The sequence below is a fragment of the Scomber japonicus genome, chromosome 18 (genome assembly GCF_027409825.1).
Source record: "Scomber japonicus isolate fScoJap1 chromosome 18, fScoJap1.pri, whole genome shotgun sequence".
In the NCBI taxonomy this organism is placed as follows: domain Eukaryota; kingdom Metazoa; phylum Chordata; class Actinopteri; order Scombriformes; family Scombridae; genus Scomber; species Scomber japonicus.
In genome coordinates, this window is record NC_070595.1 from 14,874,455 (window position 1) to 14,890,791 (window position 16,337).

Sequence of the window (16,337 nt, forward strand, 5' to 3'; positions counted from 1 at the left end):
GGTTAATCATTTTGAAGAGACTTGAAACTTAGACTGTAGAACTTGTCTACTGTCAACTGTAAAAACAAAGGTGATAATGTGAGTTTGGAGGAATTTTTCTTTTTTTAAAAAAGGTGCTATTTGGAAGATTAATCTTAAATGTCATACATATGTAACTGTATGTTGATTGATTATTAATATTTTACCAACATGAACAGAAACCAGTGGATGTCTAGTGTGTTATTTCAGGCTATTTGAATACTTTGGAAAATAGCTTGCAATCATCATACAGTAAAAGTAAAGTACATAGGATTAGTCGTTTAAGGTTTTAAAATCATGTAAAATCATTTGTAGTTTTTGTCATTTGAACCAGCTCTTTAGATGCATCATCTGCAGCTAATCTAAGGTGTCAGGCTCAGCGTCCATGCAGGTCTCCCAGGGGTTACGTGGCATGTGGGGCATAGAGATGAGGAGCAGGGCAACTCCACTGAGGACGAGCAGGGTGAAGGAGGCGCAGGCACAGGTAAAGGACCAGGAGTAGTAGTATTCAATCCAGATGGTCTCATCACTGTCAACCATGCGCTTGACAGACTGGCGCATTACTTCGACAGAAATTATGATGCAAAGGCCTACGTGACAAAAAACAGTAAGAATGGGTTGTAATGGGCTGGAAAGGAGCAGATGCTTCACTTACATTTGTGGCATTTGTGTAGTCATAACTGTTTAATCAAATGTTACAGTTCCACATTTTCACTTCAAGATTGTCTGCTTTGTTTTAACTTTGTGCCTGTAGTGGTGAATATAGTGCTAGATAGAAGTTCACACACATCACAGTTAATTTAACACTTAGACATTTTGAATTGTCACCACAGAGCTACATCAACTCTATCAGCACATGCCAACTCCAAAAGAGTTGTCAGTGGCTTGGTTTAGCTCTGTAAAATAACTACAAAGGCAATTATCATCAAAAGAAAAGGTGTGCATGATGGTGACATTGACACATCTCATTTGAATTTGAGTTTAACACAGAGACAAGAGTTAGAGACAAAGGCCGATCTAGGATTTACATGATCTGACCTGCAAAGGCAAAGAACATCCCAGCAGGCCGGAGCAGGTAGTCTCGCCCCTTCCCAAAGGAGAAAATGAGACAGAGTGTGCCCATGATCATGAAGAACAGACTGAAGATGGCGATGGCTGCTGCTGAGATATTATACTCTTTAGAGAGGGAAGACACAAAAGAAAAGAGAAAAGAATTAGGGGATGGATGTGAGACAACAAGAACAAGAGAGAGTGAGAGAGGGAATAAAAGACAGCAAAGCGGTAGCAATAAAAAAACAGAGGAATGTGGCATCGTTTACATAGCAATTGTTTCAATATTGCACTCAGACAAGTTTGACACAGATAATTAGCCTTTAAATTAGCCTCACTTTTAAAAACAACAGTCATTTATCCAAACTGGCAATAATACCATTTGCATGACAGATAAGATGCTGCAGGCTTATAACAAGATCGTTAGAACATCTCTCTCTCTCTGTCTTGCTGCCCGCCTCCCCTCCTGTCTGTTTGTCAGATAAACATAATCCAGTCTGTCCCTCTCTATAACACTCCAACTGTGATAGAAATGATCCTTGGAGCATCCTATTCCATTTCAGCACCCCGACTGTGGAATAACACCAAGTGTAAAATAATGTTACAGTCTTTCCAGTGTAGGTCAGGCTCTTTTTGTGTCTGAGGACTGTTGCTTTGTGTAAATATGTAAGTGTGTTTAAGTGTCAGCTCTGTTCACTTTTACCTTCTGTGTGTTTTTTTGTTGCATTAATTCAAGGTAGTTCTTTCTATTGGCCCTGTGTAGACATGATGTTGTGCTAAAATACATAGTTATAACATACGCCTTCATCATTCTGTATTTTAAACAATAGATGCAATATATATTCCTTTTGTACTTATACAATGTATGTATAATGTAATGTAGCTGTTTCATGGAAATGAGTTCACTTTGAAAATAGCAATCTGGCTAACAAAGTAAAGATGGGGGATGACAGCCAGAGGATGTTGACAGATTACTCTCTGATATGAGGGACAGTGTGCATTGTTACAGTATTTGCACTCAAAGCTTTTCTCGTGATGTTGAATAAAACATAATCCAGATGGCATTAACAGTTGCTACAAAACATATGTGCTATTGCAAGTTAGTTGTGTATGAATAAAATTAACCTGTAGGAGACAGGATATTGTGTTTATGTGATATAAAGTGCACTTTACATGTTGTATTTAGGTTTGTGTTGTATGGATGTGTGGTGTGCGTACTGTATATCCATGTATGACATTTGACATGATTTACTGTTCACCTTCTTTCATTTTATGTTAATGATAATGGCTGTGTTTTGGTTTTTTTCTTCATCACAAACAGACAGTTAGGTCTCTGATTTAAAAAATAAAAATGATTCGTTGTAATATGTATTCTGGGTATAAGTTAGGAAATACCCACCTTTCTGGGTCTTGACTTCAAAAACTTCAGCTTCTTCCCCAGATGTAAAGTGTTTGAAGTAGGAACAGTTTTTTGCTGCAGAGTGAGACATGAGGATGGGAGAGATGAAAATACAGATTGAAGGGTAGAGAGCAGGTGGTTCAGGTTGTATCTGTGCACTCCATGTGTCTGCAAGTCAATGGATCCCATTACAAAACCTATCAATACATATGGTATATTAATGAGACATACAGCCATGAAAAAACAACAAGTTAATTTTAAGAAAAACTGAAAAATATTGTACAGCTTTATTTGAAACCTTGAATTCTGGTTTGATATTTCACTTATAAAGTACTAAAGCACACTACTGTATTTAAACCTGGCAAATAAATGTTTCACATCATCATGTATTTTCAGCCTTCAGTTACAATTCTTTCTAGGAATGCTTTATTCTCTCATTTATCAACTCACATAATTTATTCTCAATAAACAAGACATATTCCATCATGTTCTTGAACTATCTTCTTATAAATCAGACTGCAGTGCTTTAAATTGAATGCTGCCTTTCTATGTCATGTCAGTCCAATATCCTCTTTGGGGCATTGTGAATATTGTCTCTATAGTACAGCACAACATTGAGCAGATTTAGTGTTGTGTAAACTTGGTCTTTTCATCTGGGTGGATGCATGCAAACCCAGCAGCTAGAACCTGAGTTTCTTTAGTTGAAAGGCATTCTTTACTAGGGCTAAAATGTTGTGTTTGTTGTATTTTGCCAAAGCATACATCCACATCGTTCTCATTTCTAAATTGGTAAAGAATCAGCATGCACAACTGTTGCGGTTTCTCTTTGGCTATCTTTTGGATGCCTAAAAAACATAGCAGTGTTCTGTGACTTTCTGTCATCCTAGAAAAACAACAATCCATCACTTTTGTTCTTATTGACTGTGTTTGCTTCCCAGAAATCAGTCCACACCCATTTCCACAGAAGAATGACACATTGCTGCACTTTGCTTGCCCAAACTCCTTAGACTGCAATCTTCAATATAGCCTCTTACAGAAAAGTGATTTTACCTAGGTGCAGTCATTTCCCACACATCCATCTATCTATTTGCAGAGGGCAACTAGGCTGAGAGGAAGGGCTAGAGAGGATGTAAAGGCCAAGCAAGTGTCCCCTCTTTCCACCACTCACCATCCTTTCTCACTGAGATTAAACCCATAAAGCAGACAGGTGCTCTCTCTGTCCACAGAGATGGACAATATTTGTGTGTTGGTGTCTGCGCGCGTGTGTGTGTGTGCACATACGTGTGTGTACTTGGCAACAGAGGAGCAGTTTGTTACACAGGATGAGAAAGAATCACTAGAGGTAACCTAGCAACAGGCTGCTGCGGGTCTTGGCTAGTCCTATCTATTTACGCATGTAAAGGCATACACAGCAGTGTGCATGCATAGGTGTGTTTTGTGTGTGTATGTGTGTGTGTGTGTGTGTGTGTGTGTGTGTGTGTGTGTGTGTGTGTGTGTGTGTGTGTGTGTGTGTGTGTGTGTGTGTGCACATAGGCTGGCGGTAGGGAGAATTGGAGGAGGGGTCACAGTGCAGCTTGGATCTGCAAATATATTATTTTCATTAGTTTTTTCTCATTAGGTGTCTTTACCTCTGGGGCTCAGCTTATCTAAGCTAATGTGTGTTTGGTTGTAGCTGTAAGATTTACCTCAGTCTCTGTGAAGACTACTTTCTGCCCACCACACAAAGGTAAGACAGCAAGACCTCTTATATAAACAAAGGAGGCTTAAAGTGACTGTGATCTCATTTACACTACATTAGCAGTGAAAAAAGAACAGATTTTCTCATTCACTGATTTTCTTAGCTTTAGTTATTGATAGTTACTGTCACTGTCTTTTTTAATATATCAGTTTGCAGTTATAACAGATGGCAGATTTAGCACTCAAAATTAGCTCTAATTTTTCTAATATGTGGGTCTCCAAATATCACACAGAACAAGACAAAAGCAGACGTTTCATTTTAAGCTGACAGCTGTGGATTTGGTTGGTTTAGCCCTTCTTGGGTCTGAAATTTTATGACTTTTAGTAAAGTGGCCCAAAATAAGTGGAAATTATTGGATTTGTTATTATGATTTGAATGACTTTAATGGTAATAAGTAGACCTACTTTTCAAAAATTCTGGTGCATCCTTTACTTTCTTTAGTGACTGATATAATGACAGTATATGGATGAAAAATACATTTGTGGTTCAAAGTTTGGTATAGGGACTTATATAGGGAATTATCAAGAAATACTTGAACTGGGTCAAAAATGACCTGCTCTTTACTGTGAAGGCTCAGAATATGAACATGTAAGGATTAAAAGATGCCTGATTGCCTGTCAACTCAACTCAGTGGAGTGGGTGAATTCAATGGTCTGGACCCAGGCAAGATGCCTGATGCTAGCAGATCACTACATCTTTGTGAGTTGGTTGAAAATACTTTTCCCAGCTGATTCAAATTGTTTTTTAAAAGAGAGAAGCCAGTGGAAGGGGTCTTAAATATGCACATGAGGACTACAAACATGATTTAATGTGGAAGGACTGAGGAGAAAGCTACATATCCAAAAAGTCAGTACTCTCATCAGATGATGATCCATGTCAAAGACAAGGAAATAAAGATTCAGTATTGTTTTTGTTTATTCATTGTAATAAACCTTGTCTTGCCTACTATAGAAAAAAGAATATGTATTTTTTGTAACCTGTTTAGTTTGCTACTGACATTCTCAGTGCCTTTATATCATACAAGGTAGACAGCAGCAGTTCTAAATGTAGCATTTTTCTTGAATAAAAAGTCAGGTAAGGTAAGGAAATCTCTTCTTTCCTCAGTACTTTATCTTTGGAGTACGACAGAAGACAGGAAGAGCAAGTGCATGGCTGTGATTCATCCACATGATTTATCCAGTTTGTTACTTTTTCTAGTTTTCACTGCCACCATAGATTCCAGGTCTAAAAGTTTGTAAACTTGTCTTTATGACACATTCTGCCATTGTTTCTCTGCTTCTAAAAAAACACATCTGCTCAGCTATTACCAAGCGCAACCACAAAATGAATACACCATAAAACACACTTTCTGCAATGAAAATAATACTACACTGCCCCCATAAAGGTTAACAATATAAATCTGGCTTGTGTTGCAAATCCAGATGAGGAAAATTCAATGTGGAGGAGAACATCTGGGTCCGTAACATTGACCTTGCAGTCTCGCTAATAGGGAGCTTTAGATCCAGGCGAGAAAGTCATTAGACTTGCCTCTTTCCATTTAACTCTGCTGACACCTCCTCTCTTTAATATGGAGCTTCTCCTTTCCCCTTTAGCACTGTGACTCCTCTCCATCTTCCCCTCTCCACCTGTCTGTGCATTTTTTAATGCATTTTTAAAGTTTTCCTGTCCCTCTCTTTAGTCTCAACCTTTTCTTTCTTTCTTTTTACAGCCGGGTTCTCTTTTCTTCTTCCTCCATCCACTCACTCTTTATCTATCCTTCACATTTCTGAGGATACATGAAGGCAGTCTGTCCTTCTTCTAGCCACACAGAATTACTATTTCTAGGTCAATGTTAAAAAGATGGGTGGTATTTGAATGGCCACCAGGGTCTCTTAACTAGGACACAACAGTGAAGGAGAGTTCTCATGACCCTCGTGGTCCTGTAGATGCATGATTGTGTGTGTGATCATCATGATCACCACAACAACCTCATTGCATTCGGCAAATGGAGGCAGCAGTTATCTCTGAATATGTATTTCTTTTTAGATATTTCAAATTTGCATAACGGGTAATGATTCATTCAAATTTTGGACCTTGTTTTCCAAATGCAAAATCAGCACCACACCTCCACATTTTTGGCTGTGCACTCGAAGCAGAAAAAACAGACATTCCAGAGAGGCAAATGGTGGCTTAAGGTGAATATTGGTGATTTTAAGGGCATAAATTGGGGGCACCAGCCAGGTATTGTATCACTGAAAGAAGCAGAGGATGAGGAAGACATTTTATTTGAGGTGTAAGTGCTCAGGGGGTAATTTTTTTCCACTGTAAAGCTGGAAAAACATGTGATGCTTGACCACTCAGACAGTCTAAAACACAGCTGATCATAATTCCCTTGCTTCTCTGCACACATATACTGTATGTAGTAACACATACATGCACACAAATGCACTATTTATTCTCTTTATTTCCCTTCTGGGGAGCATGATACGATGCATAAAGAGTCTGTTTGATTTTTACAGCACTCAAGCTATCATCATGCGTCATTTGTGGGAAGCTAATTTCAGAAGTCATTTGGGTGCACTGCTTTGCTGCCATTGTTATGCAACCTCTTCACAAAAGCAGCATAATTGTGCCCATATGAAAAAGTGTTTATGTATGTGCCTCTTGATAACTAACTCCCCCTGTGTTTGGGAAAATGCAAATGCGTGTTATTAAGTCCAATCACCGCTGCTTGCTTGGGTATACATTGTTCATCAAGGATGTAATCTGTTATGGTGCACCCTGGATCAACTTGGCCTCTTTTTTTTTTTACATGATTGTGCTTAACTGATGTGCTCAACACTCGATCCACAACACACATTAAATTGAGACCTAGATAAAGTTACGCTGAGGTGGTATTGTTAGCCACTACCCACTCCATTAGGCTGTGAACTCAGAGGATTCTTACTTATGTAGACAAATCTAAAACTGTACTAGGGCTCTCTTTGCTCCACAGAACCCCACAGGCATCCTGCTAACTACCAGAGCAGGGTGTTGAGAGTTATTGCTAATTGAGATATAAAAGATTTAAATATTTGCTCAGGACTGTCAAATGAATCAACTATTACAGGTTGAATATTGTATAAAATCTGTGGAGACTATCAAAATGACTCCATGGTGCAGACAGAGGTGTTAACGTTGTTGTCTGTGGTTGGCTGACTTGCTAAGTTCAAAACTATTGTACACCCATAAAATTTGCAATCTAGCCAAGCCTTCAGCCTAGCTGCCATTCCTTGAAAGCACTCTATCAAGGAAAAAATACAAACAGAAATACAGTATGATCCTTTTTGTTGTCAAACTCATGAGCAGATTGACTTGTGAATAGCTATTACAGAAAGCAACTGTTTGTCAAAGAGGAAATCCTTAGACACCTTTTTGGTCACTGGTGTAGGACAATAAACAAACTCTGTTTTTAACTTTTTCCCACTAGGAGAAAAGAAATCATTCATCAGCATCTCACCCAATGTCATCTCAAAATGACGTGGTGTGAAAAACAACGGGGAGCAGTTGCAATCTACTGAACAGGGACACACCACCACACTCATCAGCCATTACATCCATTTCTGACAACAGTGGGGCCACAAATGGGGAGAGATGGGCTTGTATAACCAAAACTGATGTGGGAGCCAACAGCAGAGTACCACACTTTTTAAAATAATATGAGAGAATGACTCATCTTTTTGACTCATAACCCTCATAAAAGTGTGGGGAAGATGGTAGCCAAGGACTCTCTAACAAAAACAGCACTCTGACAATTTGTAGCCAATATGGGGAGAGTAGGACCCTGTTTTAATGAGCCGAACTACCAACTAACTGGCAAGAAAGAAAGAAGATGCCGCTGACAAGTTGGTCTGTCAGATGGCTTCTCTCTTTTAATGCATAGCCATGCTGAGCATGGAAGCAGCTGGGTTTCTGCACTGGCACCTGACACTGTTTTACTGTGTCTGTTAGTTTGTGCAGGTTGTAAATGGATAATTGAGATATAGAGTCTGTCAGCTACAATATGCTCATCATGCATTCCACAGGTGATTGAATTGTGGGATGGAAAACAACTGGTCTCAAAAGATAGACATTTCTGTTTGTGCCAAGAATGTGTTTGGAGGCCTTGGCTATCCCTGTGATTGCCATATTTTTTATAGCAGGGGCACATCTTACAGCTGCATCTACTGACCCCCTTTTTCTGGTTCGTAAACAATGTACAGTATCACCCCCCCCCCCCCCCCCCCCCCCCCCTTCACTGGACACCATTACCCCATCAACTGAGGCATCCTTGACTCTATCCACCCACACAGACTTCTGCTTTCTTCCTCCATTTCCCTTCATCCCTCCTGAGTCTCCCAGGTGTACTCTAACTCATGAGCTGGAGCGGGAAGCCACACTTCATTAAGGTCTGTACTGATCCTGAGGTGCTGGAGCCGGAGGCTAAGTCAATGATAGAGCCAGAGAGAAATCTCTCTGTTAAGCTGCAAAGCACGCACACACAGCCAGAGGCCAGCGAGACACTGTTTACCCCAGGGCTGGCTCTGTTCAAAGGGAGCTTGTAATTAAAGCTACAAGGCTATTTTGGAGAAGCAGACTTTTAAATAAAAGACAGTAGGCGTTTGACTTACTTTTTTTGGAATCACTTACTGTATGTAACATTATGCAAGGAAAGGAAAGAACTTTTTCTTTTTTTTTTTTTTTTTTTTAAATCTCTCTCATTTTTTATTTTTGCTATTTTTTACAGTTAAGCAAGAGTTTGGCCACAAATTGGTGGGTTTATACATCATGACATTGACATCAGAAATTGCTCAGGGAATTAAGTGCAATCCCAAAAAAAAGCTCTGTAGACAGACTTGCATATGAGATCAAAGCCAGCTTCAGATCTACTGTGACACTGTGAGTAAGAATAAAGGGGGAATTAAGGGGTGTAGAAGTTAAACTGAACCCTTATGAAGTTACATTTTAGTATAAAGAATCAGACAGAATATTGAGAAATGATGTAATTCCTGATGTGTTGTGAGAGAAGCTACAACAGAGTTACAAGGAAATTAGAGAAATAAGGCCATAGTTGTGAGGTAAATGTGTAACTGTGAAGTATAGTAGCCAGCCATGCTCTTCCATTACACACTTGACTTCAGCTGTTGGAGTGTGCTTAATTGGCAGTCTGTACAGAGACTTCCTCTGTGGAAGATAATGACGGTTCAGTGGAAGGCTGCGCATTGAACTGTTGCGCATCAGTGCGTATGCCAACATATTGTATTTACTCCCATGTGCCTTTTGGGGGAGAGGAGTGAAAAAAGAGGAAGGGACAAACACACAGGTGGAGATCAAGAGAGCAGATCTTGAAGAAAATGTTACTCTGACCCTCCAAACCTTCCTTTCCCTTCTTTACGTCTACCAAGACAGTCCTTACAATGATTTGCCTTTTGTCAATGATCAGCAATACTTGAGGGTCTCATTTTATCGAAAACTTGATAATTGGCTTAGTTTTTTTCCTGTGAATATGCAAGGATTGATGAAAAATGTCAGTTGAAGGCAAAAAACACCAGTTCTGCAGAGCTGAAACCCACATACATCAAAGTCATACCTTAATGTGATTCTGTGATACAGGAAAGCAACTGAAAGATAGCAGAAAGATGCATCTACTATATCCAGCTGAAGTCATTTTTTTCTGTTGTTTTTTCTTGTTGACCTGTAATTCACCAATTTTTTCACTGTCTTTCTAAATCTGGCCAAAACAAACTCCTGATCATGATGGAACAGCTAGTGGAGATGTCAGCTGCAGCAACCATACAACAAATTCACTTTGATTACTAATAGAAAGGTTTTACCTGTACATGTTACATCCAAATCTGACCAGATTAACCTTGACATGAACTTTAACCCTAAGCACAAGTAAGACCCTACACAAAAAACCACATCATCAAACAGTCTATTTTTTTCACCAGCTGTAACATAAAGAAGCTACATACCTCCAGGTAAGCTGATGGGGCCACAGCCTTTGCCCTGGGGGTCCTCCTCCACAATGAAGATGCTCTTCTTGCAGAGCCTCCAGAGGCCAAAGTGAGCCGCCTCACAGGTAGCGTTGAATTTCTCCACCCGGGGGCTTAGCACAGCCCAGTGGTCAGTCACCACGGCTGCCAGCATTGACGACATACCCACCAAAATCACCACAGAGGTGATCTTGACCTTGGTCGCCTGCTCCTCAAACATGTCACTGCTTGATGTGCAAAGTTGAAAGTTGGAAAGAAAAGTGGCTGTTCGTCTGTGAGTGCACGTGACTGTTTGTACGTACGCGTGTGTGTGTGTGTGTGTGTGCGTGTGATATGAGTAAGTGAAATGTTAGTGCGTATGTGGCTTTGTATAGATGGCGTGTGTGTGAGATCGTAAAGACAGCCAAGGTTGCTTTTTTCCTGCTTGTTTTCAGCTCCTCTGTGTTGGATGTTGATTCCAGAGGTTCCCCTGTCTTGTTCACAGCTGCACGACACTTCTGATGTCCTTGCTTCTCCAATCCAGGACTCTTTCTTTCTGTTTCTCTGCCTTGTGCTTGGTGCTTGGCAAAAAAAGGGGGCCAGATAACAGTGCCCTAGTTTCTACCTCTCTGCTCTCTTACTCTCCCTCCCTAGTTGCTGTTGGTGAGCTGAGGCCATTCAGCTACAGGATGAAGATGTTACAGGGAAGGGTTTACACTTTACCTGATTACCTGACCATTCTAATGTTGACAAGTCGGGTCAAGATCAGACACTTTCAGACCTTCACGTTTAGACACACTTTGCTGATTGTGAGCCTTACAGTTGTACATTTTTAACTATGCAAAAAAGACAATCCAATGAAAACTTTCATCAAGTTTTGACAGTGCTGTTTAATATTTCATTGTATGCCAAATACTGATCTTATCAATCACATATCTAGAACATTCTCTGTCAAATCTCTCTCATAGTCTTATTATGTCCGATCTGTTTCCAGTTCAGTTGTCTCTGGTGCTGTGTGTCAGGGGACTCCTGGGGGGGGGGGGGGTTTCCTATATTAATTGTCGTCTGAATGAGCTGATCTACTTATTCAGCCAATCAGCAGTCAAGGTTTGAGACAGCGATCCCACCTGATGGCAGCAGCCATTCAGAAAGAGATAAAAAAGGGCTTCAACAAAAGACCTTTAATACATTTCCTTTATTCTGTTTATGCAGTTCAAATATGGTAGTACATGCAGCACAATAGAGAATGTTCTCCGTTTCTGTTCATTGTTGTGTTTAATGAATTGACCTTCTTTATGTCCTTGAAAATGTATTAAGTAGTGCTTACTTGTGAAATCCAACAAGTTCCTGTGGCATACCGCGTGCTGCACTTTGATGGTTGCTCTGTCTTTTCCGTCTATGAAGTGACATTGCAAAACGTTTAATTTTTATCTCTTTTAATAGATGTAGGGAAAGAAAAGACATATCACACAGTTTGAGGAGGGAAAAACTGTAAAAACCTGATACATCTCAGAGGCACAATCAACCTTTCCCCCATGAAATACTTAGAGTAAATGGACTTGCTTTTTATAAACCACTGTGCCCCACTTTAGACAGGACTCTGGCCCATTTTCAGCCCTGACAACACTCATATAGCTCTGGGTTTTTAACACATTAAATGGCAAGCACTTAAAGCAAGCACTAGAGGTAAAGGGAAAGTCTGTCACGAGAATGATACGACGCTTGAACCCATTTGTGTGAATATGTGTGTGTGTGTGTGTGTGTGTGTGTGTGTGTGTGTGTGTAAATCAAAGAGAGAGTCTGGATGGTTTCTATATTGTTTAGGCCAATTATTACAAAAAATACTTTGATGTCTATGTGTGTAAGAAAAGGAGTTGGACAGAAAAACCACAGCTGTGTGAGTCTGATGTCTCACACTTTAGAAAATTAATGTAACATGAAAGAACCAAAGTGCTTTCAGTAAACCATCATAAGCTAACTGAACCAGGAAATTGATCATTAAAGATAAATCATCTCACTCACTAGTTTAGAAGAAAAGAAACCCCACAGTGGGGGATGAGAGGAGATGAGAGACAGTTGTGTTCATTATCACGTTCCACCTGGATACATTTGCAGTGAAACTGCTTTTTCTCCCAGAGGACGAGTCCCTTGCTGAAGCTGTGAGAGCGACCGCTTGTCTGTAAGTGTGTAATAATAGTGTCTTTAGGTGCAGCCTGTCTTACGGGGTGACCCTCTGACCTGCTTCATTTTCTCATGGTGCCCTGGCAACTGCGGAGAGACAAAACACCTTGCAGTTGCAGAGTCTCCAAGCAACAAGCCAGCAGTGTGGATGACCGTGGTAACACGTCATCAGCAATCAATTGTGTGTTACTGGAGGCATCACCTCATGTCAGCTGATGAGAGATGAGAAACACTGAAAACAGATGACAGCATCTGGCTAGCAGGCATCTTTGACTCACTTGTGAGTGCCACTTGTTGGATTGTCATCAACAGTAAGCCTACCAGGAATATTGCTGGCAAGCTTTCAGTATCTGTTCAAGCAATGACAAAAACATACAAAATCACTTCTACTGAAATCAGAATTGACACGTCTAAACTGAGCAGTGATTAACTTCAATTATGGCTGCCAGCTTCCCTGTTAGAATTTTTATTCCAGGATGAAAAACAACCTTAATTGGTGGCTAATTTTACCCATAGCAGAATAGATTGCATAGCCTTCAGAGGGACCCGACTGTATTCATTTGCTAATGACAGGCAACATTACTCAAGCTAAATTAGATTACCCATGCCCCAAGGCCATTTCTATGAGGGTCATGTTAATATTCTTCTCTATAACAACGGGATCAGTTACCATACACGTTCGCCTCCATGGCATCATCCTCACTCATTTAACCTGTTAGATCGAAAGCTTTTTTTCACCCATCTATGTGAAGCAGTTATGTGATGTGGGATAGTGAATTGTGGGTTAATGAGCACAGATTGAAGAAAAATGAAATTAGGTGAAAATTACAAGGGTATTGTACTGCAACATCAGATATTACTATAAAACAATAATAGTAAATAGCCCTGTTTCCTGTTTTGACTAAATTAAATAATATCTATAGCAGAATAATCATCTATATCAGACAGTAACTGGGTAATGTATGAGGGACAGCATATCTCAGTGTATGTAACCATCCTAACTGGTGGTTTTATAAATTTGAAACAGAGAGATGCCTGTGTCCAGGATCATTGTAACACAGTGCTTTTGAAATATATGCAAACAGAAACTGTAATAAGTCAGATGATGAGTCTCATTTTTTCCATGCAGGTTCCTAGCTGCATATGATCAACCCTTTGCAGGGGAAAAAAGTAATTGATTCATATGATTCACAGAAACACAAAGAGAAAACAACGGTTCATTCTGCTCAATGACCGAATCAGCCGGGTGACCGTTGAGATAAAAAAAAGGCTTTCTTCGGTCTGGAGGTACCTCTGTGAGCGAGAGTGACGGCTTTTTAACATTTTGATCTAAGAGTGCTGCCATTAGTGCCATGCTGACTGGTTTATTTCTCTGCCAAACAATGTAGAGACTCCAAGGCTGAAGTGGCTCATTCATCATAAGATGACAGTGATTCAGTCTTATGTGGCTAAAGTGATGAGGCATTCAGGAATCGGAGAAGGTCAGTCCCAGAAATCTGAATGAAGCACTACAATCAAAGGTCTTCAAGGGAAAACAACCTCCACTGATATTATTCCTCCACTATAATCATTTGGCATAAATCCTATACATTTACTGGTCTGTATTCTTTTGATGGAGAGTGGTCTCACATTTCTCCTGGGGTGGATATGTGGATTTTCCTTTAAAGAAATCACCACTAAAGCACAACAGTTTGACCCTGATTTGGTTTATTGGTCTATGTACAGTTTGTTTTTGGTAGTAACTAAACAGTAACAATACGGAAAACAATTGAAAAATGCTTATTGTGGATTGGAACAATAAAATCGGGAAACAAATTAATAAAACAAAGGTACTCTACTATCCAATATCAAAATAATAAAGTACCTTCTAGGTGGTTGCTTGAATTTGTGGTGAAGGTGTCTCAGAAAATTAGTTCATGTTTTTTGATACAATAAGACAGGAGTGCCTTAGTTTCTTTCCCTATGATTTTTTTATTCTCATCAGATTAGCACCTTCCCCTGTGAACATCTGTACTCAAAGGTGTATCATTAATTCCTTGAAGAAAAGAAGAGCATGTGCTTATTTCACCACGATAGTAAGCCGTTATCAAATAAAAGCACATACAGTAAAGTACAGCTGCTGTATATACATATTTTCTAACGTTTTTACTGTACTTCACCTTACAAAACAGAATATTCAGTAGATTATTTCCTTTTCTTTTTTCTTTTGTCTTTTTTTTTACTGATAATTGAATTATTGAGAATTGACAGCAAAACCAGAATATAAAATGGTAAATTGAATCGTATGACCAATGCCAGATTGTTTCAAGGCATTATTCCACAAGCTGTGTCAATATTTAAGACAATGTTCAGTAAAATAATGCTTTGAATCATCTGTAAATGTTTATTTTATATACAACTTTATATTACAAACAAACACATTTTTTCCCCCACACTGATATAAAAGTGTAAGATCTACAATCAGAATGGATCACACTGATGGCTTTCATTTACATAGGCTCAGCTGGATACATGAAGTGGTATCTCTAATGGAATATCAAACACACTAAATACAATCAAATACTATACTGTGGTTAAGTGAGCTCGCTTGCCAAACCAGAACCAGCTGAATAGCCCTAAGACTGAGAACCCCCACCCCAGCTGGTTCTTAGAGACAAGCTCAAGCAAACACCCAGTATTTTCTAAATATGTTAATGGCAGTTTTTTCTTTTGAAATATTTTTCACTAGGTCTGTCTTTATCACTGGTCCATTTCCCGGCACGGCTGCAAAGCATGGAGAGGATCTCAAAAGTGTAAAGCCTGCCACGACACAGTATTTCCTGAGAGAAATGAAAGTAAGAGCAGAGATGGATGTGCAAGACGGCCATACACACACACGTCTGGTTATTAGAGTCTACAGGGATGCAGTTGCAGACAGCTTCCTCTGCCTCTGTCTGGGGTCTCTGTTCGACACAGGAAGGGGACATAGGCAGCCAGATGGACTCACAGGCGGTGTGACAGACAGACCGCCTGGCACTGATCCTTATCCATTAAACACTCTGGATGCCAGGACTCCATTCAGAGCAAAATGAAGTCCTGACTTGTGCCTTTTCACAGTTCTGGGCACCCCCTTTTTGTCAGCTGCTCTTCTTTTGTGACAGGCACATACACAATGTCACATCCATCACAGGGGTGTGATGGAAGGATGGCGGACTGATATGGAAGTGAATAAAAGGGGCCATTGAATGGAGGTGTTCCACTGACAAAACAGACATTTTGTCCAAATGACAAACGTCAGAGAAGAATAGGATTAAGGAAGAGACAGAGAAGGAGACAACATCTTTCATACTGTTTGGGGGGATTCAATGGTTGACATGTACAATCTGCTAAAATATTAAACATTCAATATACTGAAACTTGGCGAGTCAATTGTTTTCTTAAGACATAGACTGTTCTCATCAAAAAGGAAAATATTCATCATTTTAGTTTGTTTAAAAGGCCATACATTATTCCAAAGGGCAGTGCTGAAAGACAGAGAGGGATATGATTACATTATAAGGCAAGACCACAGTATTATGAGGACACAATAGAAACTTTGAAGAGAGGTCCACACTAGCAACTTCAAACACAGATGAAACACTTTCAAGTCAAAGAGTACATATCATTTAGCACCTTGTTATATCATTTACAGGTAGTATAATGCTGATTGGCACACTTTACCGTGTGTAGTGACCATTAACCAAACAAGGGTTATGATAACACACTGATAATTTAAGCATTTCGATGTACACTGGTTTGGCTACAGCACAGACAATGGTTACTCTATTCTGCTTTGATGATCTCTAAAAGCAGATACATGAGAAAGAACTCATGATGGTTCTGTTAATTGGCTCATCTTCTATCCAGCTGACTATCCTCTCGTCTCCTTCTAGTGATTTCCAAAAACGATAGTCTCTCTTTGAAAACTGTGTCTCTAAAGATGGCAGGCTATCACAAGCAC

At 39.7% G+C, this 16,337-nt stretch overlaps 1 protein-coding gene across 1 annotated transcript; it reads right to left on the reverse strand.

Moving 5' to 3' along the window:
• Window positions 1-375: 375 nt before the first annotated feature.
• On the reverse strand, window positions 376-10,418 carry cacng1b (calcium channel, voltage-dependent, gamma subunit 1b). The gene is made up of 4 exons (XM_053338716.1): window positions 10,178-10,418; window positions 2,468-2,542; window positions 1,057-1,194; window positions 376-608 (listed from the first exon to the last, which is right to left on the reverse strand). The coding sequence occupies exons 1-4, from the start codon at window positions 10,416-10,418 to the stop codon at window positions 376-378; spliced, it is 687 nt and encodes a 228-aa protein (XP_053194691.1).
• Between the last annotated feature and the right edge of the window lie 5,919 nt (window positions 10,419-16,337).

What these genes read in the sequence shown, in the direction of transcription:
- cacng1b (XM_053338716.1), bottom strand. Translation starts at nt 10,418, where the DNA reads ATGTTTGAGGAGCAGGCGACCAAGGTCAAGATCACCTCTGTGGTGATT. An exon ending in TGAAGTCAAGACCCAGAAAG is followed by an intron (nt 1,195 to 2,467) that starts GTGGGTATTTCC and finishes CCCTCTCTAAAG; the next exon opens with AGTATAATATCTCAGCAGCA. An exon ending in GATGTTCTTTGCCTTTGCAG is followed by an intron (nt 609 to 1,056) that starts GTCAGATCATGT and finishes TTTGTCACGTAG; the next exon opens with GCCTTTGCATCATAATTTCT.